The sequence below is a fragment of the Chlamydotis macqueenii genome, chromosome 9, assembly GCF_036417535.1.
Source record: "Chlamydotis macqueenii isolate bChlMac1 chromosome 9, bChlMac1.mat, whole genome shotgun sequence".
In the NCBI taxonomy this organism is placed as follows: domain Eukaryota; kingdom Metazoa; phylum Chordata; class Aves; order Otidiformes; family Otididae; genus Chlamydotis; species Chlamydotis macqueenii.
Window position 1 is genome coordinate 15,578,399 of NC_141564.1, and position 17,485 is coordinate 15,595,883.

The following is a 17,485-nucleotide window of genomic DNA, read 5'->3' on the forward strand; positions in this document are numbered from 1 at the left end:
TCCCCCACCTCCAGAAGTAGTAACCTGGGGACCTATGCATTATTCCAGCTTATTGCCTCCAAAGCACGCAGATTGGGAGCTAAACACACAAAGTGACAGAGAAATCTGAAGCATCTTCATAGGTCTCTAATCCTCCCATCAAAGCAGCTCTTGCTTTTTAGAAAAATAACCCAGTTGTTTTACCAAGCCCACAGCCTTCACTCCCATGACCTAATCCCACATGACTCAGTCCAGAAGAAGCTCAGAGGAGCTCCCTGTCAGCCAGGACAGCAGATCCCCTGCCAGTCACCACTGAGTCTTCCCAGCAGGACAAGGTGGATCAGCCAGGCTCATCCACTCTCAAACAGGGGAAAGTGCGATACAATGGATTTCCTTACTTAATACTGTTGCCCTGGGGAACAGCGAGAGGGGAAAAAAAGAACTAAGAAACAAGGCTTTCAAGTTTTGGACTCTTAATGAGGGTGGGGCCATCTAGTAATTAAACTTTTAATAGGTCACTGCAGTGGAAGAAACTCTTCCAGTTGGGTAAGTTCCTAATCCATCATTTAAAAAAAGGAGACAGGCATTAATCAAAGCATATGAAGTCACATGGGGGTGGGGGGAGGGATGAGCAACTCCAAGAACTTGCTCTTGCTGAGAGGATGGGGTAATCACTCCTTCTTTCATCAACATTTCACGCATGTTTCCACATTTCTCAGGACGGCAGCGGGAAAGAGCCTTCACGTCCCTCCCCACCCACCCTGCTATGATAAAGCTGTCGAACGCATATTACCAACTGCTCATGTGAAACGAGTTGGTGGATTAATTAGCAGAAGGGCAGAGCTCCGAAGATGGAAAGATGCTCTACTGTGAAAGGCGTATTGATTGAAGGTCCCCAGCCACCACCACAAGACTGTCATCATCCGCTGCGAACGTACAGCGCGCTGCCAGCTCCTGCATGAGCAGCGAAATCTAGGTCACTCGGCTCAGCACAGGGACACCTGGACTGTGTTCACTCCTCCCGAATCAGAGCACTGTTTGGGACCCCATTCCTTTAGTAAAATACACAGACTTATCCCTAGACAGACTGCATCATCTGTTGATGGTGTGATCCACATCAGGGCACAAGACAAGGAGAGGAAGCTAAATGTTGCAGCTCCTACGCTGCACACGTTTGGTGACTGTAGTCACCAAGGAATTATTTTATATAATTTCTTTTTTTTTTAAAGCCAGTATGTAATCTGATCTTTGACTACTACTCAGATCTACATTAAAAGTCAGCCTCCACTTCTACCCCAGAAAGCCAATATCACTACACTGAAACATCTCAAAGTGCTTGCTTAACTTTAAGCTTACAAGTAGCTCGCTCGTCTTCAGCTCTCCTAGAACAGCCTACTACATACGTTCAAACCTCATTTCAAAAGACCGATTTTCGTAGTTGAAAGGACAGCATCAAACACTCTGGTTCCCTGCAGCTGCATTAGATAGTTCTTTGTACCATATGAATCAAAAGAGAATGTCTTTTCATATCTCCTTCAAAGAACCCTCTCCAGAGCAGTCTGCGAAAATCCAAGGGCAGCACTTTCTTGCTCTGAGAAAAGGAAAGCAGAACTGACCAATGATTTCCTTACTTAAAGGGAAGTGAAAATAAATAGTGTGTGTCATGTAAGTGGAGAAACCTGGACATGAAAACAAGCATGAACTACAGCAGGGCATCACTTGCAATTAAGATAAGGAAAAGGTGCAATTTAAACCTCACTTAAAAAAAAAATCCTTCACCCTTTTATGCATAAACAAATGAAAAATGTGGTCTAGAGCAGATCCCATGAAACACAATTCCCTGAACAAAGCTATTGTTACCAGTTTTAGGCAAATTTTACTGGAAAAGACTTTTAAGATATAAAGGATGCAAACTTACAGTGATTTATTGTTATCTGGCATCTTTTTCTACAGTGGAGCACATGGGCTCCACTGCTTCGCTGGCAGCAGTGGCTGGGAGTTTGTTTGTTAGTTGCAATTCCTGCTAGATTGCATTAAATTTCTTATGGATGTAGTTCCTCAGAGTGAAAATAAAAAACCTCCACACTATCTTATTGCTTTTGGTAAAGATGTATCTTTTTATCTCAGAAAAAAAAAAAAAAAAAAAGAAAAAAACAAGTCCCTGCTTTTATTCAGCTAGTGTGAGGTAGGACATTATTCACTGCACCCACTCCAAGTGCCTGAAGGAGAGGAAGGCAAATATTGAACATCTTTAAGACAGCAATATTCTCCACTGCAAACATCTCTACTCTAGAGCCCTAAACCACAACAGGAGATGCAGCTCCAGCAGTGCTGTGTCCTGGGCTATGAAGTTTTGACAGCTTGAACAATCAAGATAGCTCCACCAAAAAAATCAAGAGCTGGTCTTCAAGTTTCAAGCTCCAGACATTGGACTTTTTATTTTTAATATGAAAGGAACCATTCTGACAGCAAGAGCAGAGCATTACGTTAAAAAAAAATAAAAAAAAATATATATACACACACACATACACACACCACCCAAATATTGCAGAGTTGACCCGAGCTGGTGACACCGGAATTCCCACACCAGCTGCAAGAAGGGAAGGATATGGAAAAAGGGAAAGCCCCACACTCCATGCGTCAGAGCAGGGAGCACTACCTCCATCCTGCTGGCACAACCCCGCACGCCAAACCTCACGCAAACCCATGGATGCTGACGAAAGCAAAGGGAAGTGCTGAAGCCATGCTTATGCCCACCCCATGTTTTACTTCAGCACTCCTGCTAGACCCAAATGGTGAGCCACTGATTCATTACATATGGTCTTTAGGTGACTATCATTTTGCAAGCTTATTCACCTGGGATTTAGTGATATTACTGAGGGTTAAATTCCCACCACACCCTACCAGAGCAGCCAAGATAAATCTCTCTTCTGCGTGACATGTCACGCACTGAAGAGGACATGGGTCACTCCGTTCTTGCACAAGCCTGGATACATGTCATAGGAATAATGTCACTACTGACATCAGGACCAGAGCCAGAGAAGGAGCAAAGCAATGCTGCATCCTTACCGTCCACGTTGCTGACTTTGCTGTGCTGGACTGTTGAAATGATACATCAAAGCTGTGAGGTCCTGGGTAGTCTGTGTTGGAAGGGATGGCTGGGGAGGGTGAGAGGGCATCAAAAGTTGAGCTGGGCTGGGCGTAAGGTGAGGGGGCTGTGACACTGTTCTGCGCGTGCTCCGTGTTGTAGGGGCTGGTGGAGGAAGAGCCATTCTGGATCTGCTGGTCCATGCTGTTCAGGAGCCCCAGGTTCGTGTACTGTGGCTAGAGGCAAAGAGATGCACAGAAGTGTTAGAGAAGCAACGTTAGCACAGGTTGGCTAACGGCAGCACAGCCTTCATGATGGAGGATGCACAGCATGATCTCTGCACCACTGAACACGTGCCACAAAGGATATACCCCATTTTACACCAGTGACTGAAACAGAAAGTAGTCAATCTTCTCATAGCCTTGCAGTAGATCAGCAGCCGAGCTGGGAAAAGAGCCTGCACGTTACAATAAGTGAATCACAGGGCAGCAAGCCACCACGAGGAGACAGGCTCCCTCTGTCTAGCAACACCCAGACCGAGACCCTTTTGAAGGGACCACTATAACCTAACAAAAATCACCAGGTTTATTACAGCACAACTGGCTCTAGCTTGTAAAACACTACATCCCTGACAGTCTCACACTCCACACAAAGACTGCTCCTCTTTTGTGGATCCGATCCTGCCATGCATGGGGACATCCAGGACCTCTAACTCAGGCAGTGACTGCCCTGAAGTGTGACTCACGGGAGAAAAGGTTTACAGGACTTAACCAGGTTGCACCACGCGCTCAATTCCCAGTGACTGGTCACAGACAGTAGTAGAGAGGAATTAAAGGTCTCATCAAGTAACATCGGTAGCTCACAGCATGGAAGGCTTCCCCACATACTTCAGCAGCAGCAGCTGCATAGCGTGTAGCACTTAAGTGAGCAGAAAAAAGTGCCCCAAGAGTAGCCTCCAGGTATAAACAACATGAAACAATTGAATACATCAAAAACAAAGGGGAGAGAACAGAGTACAGAAAGGCAAAGGTTAGATAAGGGAGAGGTTAGGGCATCAGGCATGTGATTTTTCTGCTAAATTTTATGTGCAGTCCTGGTCCCCTCACTCGAAGAGAGGATAGCGGAACAAATTTCAGAGAAAGGTGGCAGGAATGAGCAAACTCTTTCAATGTCTTCCTGAAATGCAGCAGTAGATGACACCTTTTCAGCCTGGAAAAGAGACAATGAGGAGAGAGGTGGAACACGGTATAACAGAAGTGCATAAATTCCTAAAAAAATACAGAAAAAAAGCACACAGGAAATGAACTTGCATGCTCTCTTAATAGAGGAGTTGGGGCACAAGAAAACATCTTGAGCAGTTTAAACACAAATAAACATGGATTTTTTTTTTTTTGCCACAAAATGCTATGGATACTAAAAGCCTACATATGTTCAAAAAGGCATCAGACAATTTCTGCTGGAGAAAAGCCCATCAAGGCAGTATATCTGATTTTAAAATCCTGAACCACAAACAGTTGGAAGCTGGGAAACTATTCTGGGGAAAGGGAGTTACACAGCTAACCCAATCTTTTATGCCTCCAAAGGACCCAGTGTTGGCCACGGAGATGGCAGAAGGTGAACGGTGCATGGTGTTCATCCAGTCACATGCAGTCTCATCCTTGTGTATGTCTGTGGCCAGTTTAGGGATAGCAGAATCCAAAAGGTTTGTGATACCTATCCCCAACAGCTGGGGGATTACCCCGGAACATGCAGCAATACACACACCTGGTTCTGCAGTTAGCAGCTGACATGGCAGAAGGGACTCAGGCTCTTCCCCTTGTTCAAGGATCCAAGCACCTCATGCCCCTCCACATCCTAGGTTTTCAATCCCATCCAGAGCCATCAAGCTCATGTATATTTCAGTACTTCAGCCAGTCTGCTCCAGACTTCCTTCTTTCAAACAGTTGCTCCTTTTCCAGAGACAACTCTGTCTTATCAGCCAAGTGACAAAGGCTCCTAGAGTCAGAGCACTGACAGCAAGACCCATAACAGAAAGCCTTCCCAATACTGGGAATCCCACCAGCCCTAAGTTTCAAGCACATCATCACTCTTCCGAGGATTTGAAAGGGAATGACCCAAGCTACCTGCTGAGCTTCCCAAGAACCTTGGACAAGCCATTTAACACTGATTTTCTACAGTCATTTCAGCCATGGAGGAAAACAGGCTGGTTCCTTTGCAAGAATGAAGTGCCCTCCCTACACCCAAACACTTCACACTCTCAGCTGTCGTTCCAGAAGAGGAGAAAGTAGAAAACTATGAGCCATCAAATGGAGCTATTCCTTATGTTTCTGTCTCTGTTTTACCAGAAGAGGCTGATTTTTATGAGGTGTTAATTAAAAGTCCAAGGTGAGCCTGCTGCTGTTGGGTCTTCAGCAAGGCACATCAGGCTTGCCAGAGACAGATCAGCTTGCTAATATGAGCTGTGGTGGGAAGGGGAAGGTCTGGTGGGGATCAGCACAGGGGACTTCATTTTGGGAGCTGGGATGATCTACAGAGAGAAGGGAGAGCTGGTTCCCTCCCTTGCTCTGCCAGCCATGTGCTTGTCCTTGGGCAAGGCCACCTCGCCTCCCCCTCCACCCTCAGCCTACTTTAGGTATCAAGGTCTGCAGGGCAAGGATTGCTCCTCGCCATGTAAAAAGCGCTCCGCTTAACATGCCTCTGTTCTGAGGCCTTCAGGCAGCAGAGCAATAAAAGCAATTACATATTGAGTCCTAATCCTGGGCGAACCAGTGACTGTGTTGCCTCAGGTTAGTCATTTGCCCTCCCTGCCTCAGTTTCCCCATCTGTAACAGTGGGGGTGTTACAGATGCCCAGCACCTCTGTTAAGATGGGAAAGCAAGTATCTGCAACTGAACTCAAAGTGTGCTAAATAGCTGACGCAGGAGAAAGTGATCCAGACTGGTTGTTCTTCTCCAAAAGGAGATCGCCGCTTTGGCAATGCAGATGACAGTTACATCTCACCTCCTGTGGGCTATTCACTCAATGAAGATCTATTTAACGGACTTTTGATATGCGTTTTCCCTTGAGGCTAATTCTGCATGCAAAGAGTGGGAATGCTGGTGTACTGCACCAGAACAGTCTTTTTCCTGCTCTATAATTTTGTATTTAATAAAAAAAACAAACCTCCCAGCTGTCCTGCCCTGGAATACCCTAATAAGATCTGAAGACTTCTCCAAAATGTAGAAGTATCACTCAGTTGTTCCATTTCTCATGGAGATTATCATCAGACACACTCCCTAACCAGCAGAATGATGAAAAGACAGCTGTGATGAAAAGTCTCCTAAACCAGCTCAGACATACAGACAGCAAAACAATAGTGTTTCAGCTTTCACTTAAAAACGATTCCCTGTAATCCCACGCTACTTAAGATGACAGAGAAAGATGGCCAAATGGGCAGTCTGCGTTAACAAGACAGCGCAGTCTGGAAATGCTGAAGGTGCTGCCTGGAAGTCAATTTAATAAATAAATAAATAAATAAATAAATAAGTGCCCCATTAAAATTTAAGATATCCTTAAGAGAATCAAAGATCCTTTTCATTCCTTTCAGTCCAGGGACCATCTGTCTAAATGTTACCAGTGGAGCAGCCATTCCACCACATTTATACACTCACATGCCACAGCTGAATGCCATGTCCCCATTTGCTCTTTAAATAACTATTAATCTCCTTGCACTTATCCCCGTGCTGACACAAGCAGCTGTTGGACTACCCTTCTCCCCCTCCAAGTCCCCCCAGCCTTTCACCTTCCCTGGCCCCTCGCTCCCCTCCCCAGGCAGGTGCTCCATCCCCGTCCGGGTTTGGGTTTGCACACACACAAGCCCTGAACCTCCTCTCCTCTCCAAGCTATGCCCCAAGGCAGGCGGCTGGGAGAGTTGTTTGCGCTCAAGGGGTCAACATCTGAATTGCTTGCAAGGTTTTGGAGGAATCAGATAAGGCTTTCTGAGGCACACGCCTTCTGACAACACGACAATTAGAGGGGCAGCGGGCCGGGGAAGGCGCGCGCAGGAATTCACCCGCCGCTGCGACACAACCCCTTCTCCCCAGCCACGCTGGGGATGGCGAGAACAAAGAGCACGAGGGGCCGCGAGCACTCTGCCAGGCACGGCCCCCCGGGAGGGGTCTGCAGGGCGGGTGTTTGCACACACAGAGCCTCCTTTCGCTGTGTAAAGAAACACAACAGTATTTAATTCAGAAATTAATTATTGGCAGGTTGGTAAGCCCAGAATTTAGCACATGCTCACATTTTGCTGTGGGGTTGTTTTAAACAACTGCAGGATGTAGTCCCACCACCGATTCCCAGCAGAAGGAGAATGCTATTTGGTGGAAAGAAGAGAAACGGATGCAAAGCTGAAAGAACAGATTATCTAATTTTCAGTGCCTATTTTGTTCCCTCCATGAAGTTTCTGAAAGTATTAATATCACTGAGGCATTACAAAAACCTCCAGTGAGTTTAACTGCAAATAATTAGAGAGCTACAATTAGATCTTAGATTATGCATTTTGGAACATCATTTCAAATACATAACTTGAACTATCGGTTTCGCTTCCTATATCCCATCAGCTTCACTTTCAAGTTTTCATGCTAACTCACACCCCTTGATTAGGAAAGTCATGGTTTCACTGGAGAGGCTGCCGAATTAAAAACCAAACTGAAAACTGCAGAATTGTTCAATAATGGCTCTGCTGTCGGAAAGTCAGATCTCCCCGAGGAACGCCATGTCCAAGGTAAGACAGAAAGCCTCCTGACCCCAGAGGCTCCAGGGCAGCTGCCACAAGAGGGCAATGCAAATACTCCACTATGCGCAGCAGAGATGATGTGTGGGGGAAGATTCCCCAAACCCACCCAAACTGGGGCCCTTCTCACCCTGCCCTGCAGCAAGTATCCACCCCCTTGTTCTTCAGCCACGGCTTGCTTTTTAAGTCCATCACATTAATTGATAAGGTTATGAGATAGGTCTGCAAAGAGACCCCCAGTATAAAGGCACAAGGGAAGTAACGCAAGTGAAGAAAACTTCTCAAGGGGACTTCCACATCAAAAATCCCCTAAAATACACAGCTCCAGCTATTAACTACCCAGTTATCAACCTTTCAGAGAATGTTTTGAGAGTTTATCCACTGGAAAAAAATAAAGAAAAAGTTACCATCTCCAGGTGTGGAACACCTTGATGCTTCCACCCCATCAAAACCCTTCTCTATATCTCCAAAAGAACCCCCATCTATGTTGGACACATGTACTGACAAAATGTTACTTTTCCCTACTGGATCTATGCAGCTCAAGAACACTGTCCAGGTATTCAAAAAGCCTTGCAAAACATCACCACTAGTGTTTATTCTCTGAAGAGATATGATGATGAAACTAATAAACTACCATGGTTGTTAGCAACAAGATGATTTTGCAAGGCACTTTGCTAATTCTGTGCTTCGTCCTTAACTGAACTACAACCAATGCACCAGGGCTAACAGTTGCAGGACTAGTACGAAGCAGGTTACAGTGCTACTTCAGTGCTGGACCAGCTAAAGATTCAGATTCCTGTTGGAGATTAGGTCTTAAGAGCAGCAGGACAAATGTTTTCCAGAGTGCTCAATGCCTATCCAAATAAGAAGACAAAACTCCAAATGTATCAAGAAAGATTTAAATCAATGTAGTTTTTCAAACTTTCCTAGCAAAGGATTTTAGAGGGTGGAAATAAAGCACTTGAGCTCAACAGAAGTGCTTCTATCACAATTATTAATCAAGATATTGCCAACTGCAAGACCGTGCAGATTTGCCAGTAGCTCAGAAGGCAGCTGATACAATACCTGATGTAGGCGCACTGCTTGTGCCATTACAAAGAAGTGCCAAGAAATAAAGAGCTCCACCCATGCCCCTCAGCTAAGATCAGGGCTGAAGCCCTGAAAGAGATACCTAACTCACTCATCGCAATGAATAGTGCATCTCTAGCCTCTTTTCCCATCAAAAAAGAGAGACTGAAAAACTACTGTATGCGTCAGACTTTCCACTCAGCTCACATACATCTGGATTGCACTCCTTTCAGAAGGAGCAGCTCAGTTTGGACATCGCTCTGGTCCCCTCCAAGCCACAAGTGGAAGATGTGTACAGTCACTCCACACCAGACCATGCCCACATCCCTGCGGAGAGCCGGTGGCAGGTCTCATAGCTCTGCACTCCCCAGAAGCTCCATTTCTAAAATGGAAACAAATCCTGTGGGTCTATTTTGAAGAGGTTTTTCCCCAGAGCTATTAAACACATCCAAATGCTGCACATCCCCAGTCCAGCTAAATACATCAAACACTTGAAAACCCATAGAAGCCCAAGGAAGCAAACAACTTTGGTTGAACCAAAGATACCAACAATTACCAAGATAGGTTCCCAGGCACTGTAGGTCCTAAGCTTTAATTACCATGTATCATGCCTTTTAGCACTATAACAAATGAATCTGATCTGAGTGATCTTCCTGTTGGGTCCTTGCTTTTTCCAGGAAAAGGGGAGACTCTCACATCCCAGTAGCATTACAGGTTCCCAGTGTGATGGAGCACATTGGTCTAGAAGAGGCCCTGGAGTCAGTAACTCCTGTCCTGGCTATCAGACCTGCTGCAGCATAGCCGTACATTTAGCACCTCATCAGCTCAGTCACACCTGTAAGCAGGGAGCACAAATATTTCTGCGTACTGTCTCATGTGTTATTTAGAAGGGGATCTATGTGAGATATACAGGGCTATGCAATATGCATGACCACAGAAACTAAGTTCAAGAATAATAATAATAAAAAAAAAATTATCCTTCTTCCAAAGGGCATAAGCCTCCTCAATATACCTCTCTCTCTCTCTCCACAATTGTCCTGCACAGGTATTTCATGTTAAGCAGTAAGATAACCCCAGCATGTTGCCTGGACAGCTTCCGACACCACCTAAACACAAAGCACAACCTAAAGAAAGCAGAGTTCTTCGTTTCACCCAGCTGGGGATTTTTTTTTTTTTTTTAAAAAAGAAACAAAACAACAAATTCCTCCCCCCCCCCCCAAAAAAAAAAAGCAATGTTAAGTGACCAACTGAAATCATACAACTATATTTAAAATTCAGATATAGACTATTAAAAAAAACCTGTCTTCTCTGCCTAATTAATACAGCATCCTTCCCTTCCAGCAGTCGCCAATCAGCCCTTTGGCCATGGCCAGCTTCGTAAATAACACACTACATTTGCTAAACAGGAGAAATCAGTGCACATCAGTAGTCTGCAAACACACACCATCACACTTCAAAAATGCTATGGTTTGTATACTGGTGGGAGGGAGGAAAGTCTGGGTGATTTTCACTCGGATTAGCTATTCCGGTGTGCACATCATGACACATCTTTGGTTTACACAAGCAGCACAATTTTAAGAGCCATACCCAGTAAGGCTGCAGCCCACGTTTCCACTGAGACATGGTTCTGTTGAACTCAGACCTTCTTGTTCAAGTTAAAGTCCACACATACAGGTATTTGAAGGCTTAGAGAATAAGACAAATTAATGAAAAGCAACGTGAGGGCAAGTTTCTGTCCACCCACAAAGGCTGTAAGCTTTGGAGTCATCTTGTTCCCCCCAGCTGTAATTGTTTTCATTTTTAGCTAAACCTTGAGTTTTGCCCCATGGTTAATTCATTTAACTCAGCAATAAGTATTTTTCAGCCAGAAGCAGTGTGCCTTTTAAAACAAACACAGCCCAAAGCAGGAATGCCTGTAATTCCTGACTCCTACCACCTGCCACAGGTTCATGTAAAAAAGCTTGTCTAATTCGAGGATTATCAGAATGACAGTGCATCCCATTTCACACAAATATTAAGTTGGGACATCCTAAACTGTATAAGTATTTAAGTATTTTCCAATGTATATAAAAATAACACTGACTTCCCTAGAGCTGTATTTTAGGCTTTTAATGAGAATTTTTTTTTAAAAAAAGGATTCTGAATTGGGCTCTTGAAAAAAGATCTCCTTGCACAGAAAACAACTTCATTTCTGACACTCAGACCATGTTACACAGGCTTTCATTAGAGTATCTAGGCTATGCTTAGTTATTTTGAAAATTCAGACAGTTTAAAACAGGAAAAGTCCAAGATCCACCCCCTTGCATACAGACAGTCATTTCTTTACTCTGAGCTTGTGCACACCGATTTGACGTGTAATTGGAAAACATATAAACAAAAAAGAGAGGAAAAAAAAAAAGAAAGAAAGAAAATCATACCATATCATCTCTGTAATAAGATGCAAGAAGTCATGAGACATCAGAACTCCCTGTTCTTAAAGCAAATTGATTAATAACCCAAACACTCAGCTTTCTAACACTAAAACGGAGGCCAAGAGTTTCCTATGTTCTCCTATTACCAGCTGGACAACACAATGTCAACAAAGATCTGAAGAGCCATAAAGTAAGTACAGAGGATTTGAAAAGGCACCCCCCCTCACACTCCCAAGAGATGTAAACATAACTGAAGACAAAGACCTACATCAGGAAAAAAAAAAAAAAAAAAAAAAACCACAAAAAACCCCAAACAACAACAACAAAAAAAAACCACCAGAAAAGGACTAAGATTTCAGCAAGGCATTTTTTCCCCATTTCAGTGGCTGGGAAGAACTGTAGGATAACAGCTCGGCCAGGTGCCCAGAAGTCTTACGTGCTGAATTTGTGTAGCTGCATTGAAGAGTTGGATAAAAAATAATAAAAATAAATCTTTAAATGTAAGAGGAAATAATTAAAATACAAAGGAGGAGGTGATGAGGAGAAGCAGGGATTGGAGAGGAAAACTCCAGTAGCTGATTAAAGCTGCCTTGTTTCTTGAACTCCTTACTGGACTGTAACCATTGATGTTATCAGTCGTTTCAGACACACAGCATTTTATTGTGTTGAGAGTGCAGCATGAGGCCGGACAGGATATCTGTGTGTTATCCACAGTGAGAGGCTGCAGACACCGTAACCACTAAAGCATTGCCACAGGGCACAAGGACAATGAATAATTGGGGTCAGAACAGCACCAGGAGTTGAAGTTAGCTCCCAAATTCATCATTACCCTCCATAAAAATCAGACACCAAGGTAAAATACTCCAGTTTGGTAGCATTTTAGTCAGAACAAGAAAGTCAGATCATCTGCAAGTTAAATAAGTCAAGCAGTTAACCATGCACAAAAAAAAAAAGGGGGGGGGGGAGTGCAGCCACACACAAACCCCTCACACCCACTCTTTGAAGCGTGGTGCAGCTACGGAATATAAGAATTCATAGGAAGCGTTTACAGGAGGGCAAAGGGCAAATCGAAACAAGATGGAGCAAGCAGGGGAAAAAGGGTTATACTGCAGCATGGGAGTCCCTACAGATTAAAAGGAAGATCTACTGGATTTTCTGATGTATTGGGCCATTCATCTGTCCAAGTCGGGCAAGAAAAGTCCTGGATGGTGTTCTCAAAAGCTCGATACACTGAACAGCTGACTGAAAAGCTTTCAGGATTGAGTGGGGAAGTCAAGAGGACTGCCTGCCAAATTCTGATTACGCCCCAACTGCAGAAAGCAAAAAGAGGCAGAGCTTTCCCTTCCAACATTTTATTTTGTATATTAAAGCAGCTCCTGACCTGCACCAAGCTGGTGTTGCCTGCACCCAAGGATCTGCTGTGGTTCAATACAGCCGCATGCGCAAAGCCAGGAGACCACCCTAGCCACCCTCCCTCTGCAGCACATGGCAGAAGCACAGCTCCACATCACCGCTGCAACCTGCTCCTAAGAGATGAGCAGAGGTTTTATACGGCTTTTTCCAAAGATACCAGGCTGTGCATATGCTAGACCCAAAAGCTAGTCTTTGAGAGAGGGAGGAGTAGGGGTGTATGTGTATACATAATGTGCATGCAAAGGCACTGCTTCTTCCACAGTGACTTCACTCCATCAGCTTTATAACCATCAAGAATATTTCCCCCAACCACTGAAATCACTTTATCGCATATTCTGCACACCCAGAATTTCCACAGGGTTCTGTGGTATGGGCCCTCCAATGTCTACCAGCAGAACGAAACCCACTTTTCAGTACTTCCCTCCCTGTCCAATACTGCTGACTTCAGCAAACACTAAGACAGATGGTGTCATGGTCACTTACACAAGGCTTTGGAGATCTACATTTGAGATATTCAGACCTTTTACTATCCAAACTGAGAAGCTGATTCATTGTTCGATATGGAATTGCTCACGTTGAGCATAAAATGATCCTGTCTTTCTGTTAAACAGACCTTCTATAATTTTAGTGTTTGCCTTCTGCAACAAGCAAATTAGCTAAGGTAACTGCAAGGAATTTCTAGTTATTTGCCCCAACAGTTACCGTGACTGAGTATGATTGTGATAGCAAAGACAGAAGGGACTTCTTCCAGATTTTTTGAGTAACAACATACCTACTAATTTCCATCCAATGCCACGTTAAACTCCCAACCCCTCCAACTTGAACATTCACAGTTCCATTCGGATCCCTTCGGACACACAGCACAGTGGGCTGACAAAGGCTCGTCTCAACAGCCTTCCCACAGTAACATTCAAGCAGCAGTTTCCTGTTGGCAAAATACTAGATCACATCTAGGCAGTGTATGCTCTGGTTTCCTTTTTAAGAACTTCTTGCACACTTATCTGCTGCTGAAAGAGGGTGGAAGGAAATTCACTCATCTATTTAGTTCTAGGCAGTCACCACCAATGCTCCTGAGGGAGCCAATTCTTATGCTATGGATAAAATGCAGAGTAAAACTGCAGCAACAAGAAACCACAGTAAAGAGGCTATTGAGGATCTCAGAGACAACTTAAACCTGCAGAATCCAAATTTTACAGTGTGTCAGAATTTTATTCTTTTGAGTAATTACACCCCCAAAAAGTATTTTGTGATGCAAGGTGACATCATAGCATTATGCAAAAAAAAAAAAATTTCCAAGCAGAAGTATTAAATACTAAGTCATTTCCCATGATGCAGAGAGATCATTTGCTGACTTGACACTTTTGCTGGCAGCGTGCTTAAGTCCTATAAAGCTACAGGCTGAGAGAGCGCATCCACCTATTCCCATTGTTCTGTCCACCTCCGCTCCCCAGGCATCACGCGCCAGCCATGCGCATCGGGTGCCTTACGCAGCTGGACTGCAGCTCTGCAGCACAGGGATCTCTGCCTCAGCTGCACCAGAAACCCCAGTACTGCACCTCCTCCCCTCTCCTCGTTCCCAGAAGTTGGCAAGATTCTTTGTATTTACTTCCTAGATGTGGATTAAAACTGAAAGATTCATATCTGCTGAGACACAATCCATCCCTTTCATTCCCAGACACTACCCCACCATAAAATATTTCCCCTTCCCTCCCTAAACTGGGCGTTTCCTCCCACTCTCTTGCCCTTGGTAAAAACATTCATCTCCTTGCCACCTTGAGGAAGTTGGACTCATCTCAAATTTCACCAGGTCCCCTTGTATACCACTTCCCAAAGTCCTTGGGGGTAAGTTTAATCCGGATCCAAACTCTGGAATCAATCCCAAGAGGCTGCTGGGCTCCAATCAATGCATTAATTTTCAAGCATGCTCGGCCTTGCCACTTGGGTCCACTTCCAAACAGAGCGGATGACTGAGCACAAGCCCAGAAATACATCACACCTCAAGCCAACTATTCTAGATACTAACACACACATCCTGGTTCAAACACTGCTCCTTCAGTTGTACCAGTAAGAGTCCAGGTGAAACAGCAATGGTAGGGGATTTGCAAAAATACAAGATATCATTGACTGTTGTTGGATCAAATCCCAAATAATTCAAACTTTGTACAAATTAAAAACAAAACAAACATAGTCTATGTTTTTGGTGCTTGCTCATGCACAGAGCTCATAACAATGGTCAGTAATTTAAAACAAAAATCATTAAGTTTGATTCACGTTCCCAAAGAGGATTTGATTTTACTTTGCCAATGACAAGGAACTAAAGCTTTCACGTGTCTTATCTGAGACTTTCTGAACAGTAATTTCTTACAGATTTTGCTCCTGACAGAAATAAAATCCTAATCATCTTAAATCTCATCATGCTCTGTCTGCTCCTTGCAGAAGATAATTGCAAACAGCTAAGCTAAACCTGGAAAGTGTCTCATAAGTTCTTCTGAAGAAGAGAGCTGGGACTCTCCCCAGGAGTCAATCTCTTTTAAGAAACAGGTTCAACCCTACGTTTCACTACACTTCTTTCTCAGTAGCTGGCAGCCAAATCACAACCTGTAAATTCGATCCTGGGCTGCTCTACGAAGGCTTTATCCCATAGTTTGCCCCCACTGGAAAGCACGTCTCTCATCCCTCCAACAGCTACAGCACCTTCTCCCAGCACAGCAAAGCTCTGATGGGAAGCTCCCTTTGGGAGACTAAAGACTGGAAGATTTCTCAGAAACAATTTAATACGATAAATGAAGAAACCAGAACAAAACAGGAAGTTTTTGAAGAATAGCAAGTTTTTTCACTTAGAGAATCACCCACATGCCAAACAATGGCTACGTATCACTCTAAAGATCACAGTCTTGGTTAGTTGTCAGGGGACAGCAAAACGATCATGGCACCGAGACAGCAGAGCATCTAGAAAATGCATGTGACTGAAAAAAGTTGAGCTTCAACACTCTTGAAGAGAAATTATTTTCCTCTTAATTCCACTTGACACCAGAAGTGACTTGACACTAATCCAGGCCAAGTGGCACAAATAAAGAGCTGGAGCTCACTTCTCTGCTGGAGAGGATGGAGTGGTGGAGTGCTGCTGTTGGTATACGAGAAGCTCCTCTCCTTTCTAATGATTTATGCAACCTCGCTTTAAAAGAGTTGCATTCAATTTTATTGCCTACTCTGCACATTCTCAAGAAGCGTTGGAGGCAGTGCCAGAAAAATAACAGGGCTTAACAGTGTCTAGCGCAAATCCATCGGTGCAAGAGCTCCTTTCTGAAGCGTTTCCAGATTTTTTTTTTCAGTGGGAACATTTTGTAAATAGAATTTAAAATTTGCCTTGAGCCAGGCAACACCCGCTTTTATTCAGCCCTTCACGATAATGAAATAAGTAGTTTCTCCACTAGTTACAGCCAACATCTTCCAGAGGAAAGAAAGCACAAAGCTCATGGTTTACGCCCTCTCACATCCCACATCCACAGTTGCAGATACCATGTCTTCCTCATGGAACTAGTGAAGCTCCTGTCTCACAGAAAAGAGAGCCATGATTGGAAAATAAACTCTTCCACTACACATAACGTGGAAGATGCAACCCAAAAGGTCAGCACCAGATGGGCTGAAACACACACAAGGCAAAGTTTCCTTCTGTTGTTTCTCTATGCTAAGAGACAAGGAGAGAAGAAAAGCAATTTCACTTAAACTCATTACTTCGTTATTAAAAAAAAAAAGTAAAAAAGAAAGAAAAACAGTTCCTGAGGGAGTTAGGCAATAACATAACTGGGCTTGTGTCGGAAGAAATCAGAGAATTCAGGTGTTGGTGACATTGTGGAAGACTCAAATAATCAAACTTGTAAAAATAACCAGTCAAAACAGCAGTTCTTGTATTCTCCTGAACAGACAGTATATGGATAATTTCATGCTGTTTCAACTGAGGCCAGCTCACAGCAAACAAAAATGGATCATCAGTTAAAACCACCAATTCAAGATGTTAAGACATCCTCACTGCACTGCAATGGGAGCTCTTTTCCATTTCTCAATGAAAACCTTTTCATTCTAGAAAATATCTAGTATTAGTTTCTTGCCAAAAAAGCAAGCTAACAATTTGCCAGCAACTGAGAAGATCCTCTGTCCTTAATTTCAGACAGCTTATTAACCCTCATTTTGAGCACAGAAAATTGTAAAATGGAGATGCAATTTCCAATCTGACGTCTAAAGTAATTGCATTACTGTGCAAACCACAAAACATGTGTGTTACTGAGCAGTACTGACACTTCACACACAGCCAAACCATCCTGATTTATGCAGAAGTATTGCACATTGCGCACTGAAGTTAAATCCGTGCAGACGGACAGAACGTCATCAGGTTTCCTTTTTGTCTATTAAAGGACACATTCATTCTTTCCACCCGCATGCAGGTTACAATCACTTATTTCTGGGCTACACCCACAGCCTTAGACTACTGAGGTTCAGTCCCTCCACCTAAAGCAAGGAGATGATTTCTCCAGGCAACATTCCCAATTCCCTGCTCAATGTGGGGGTCGCATTTCCTCTATGATCAAGACTGACAGCAGAAAAATTTTTCAGTACCTTATTATGAAACAACAGAAGACCATCCATGGCATGACAAACCTGCTGCAATAAGTGGCTGGACCGTTGTTGGAAATGCACTGAACTCTTGCCTTTTCCCTGTGTTTCTCCCCCAGAGTGGTCCTCTTGATTCAGCTGGGA

At 43.9% G+C, this 17,485-nt stretch overlaps 1 protein-coding gene across 3 annotated transcripts in view; it reads right to left on the bottom strand.

The window, feature by feature from the left end:
- TP63 (tumor protein p63) overlaps nt 1–17,485 on the bottom strand; it is a 104,640-nt gene that overhangs the window by 46,156 nt on the left and 40,999 nt on the right. For 2 of the 3 annotated variants that reach the window (XM_086754316.1, XM_086754317.1), the window contains one exon: nt 3,049–3,303. In XM_086754316.1, coding sequence (XP_086610442.1) covers nt 3,049–3,303 — 255 coding nt within the window. Of the gene's footprint in view, nt 1–3,048; nt 3,304–17,485 lie in introns of those variants that run through there. The other variant, XM_010117459.2, reaches the window with a different exon arrangement.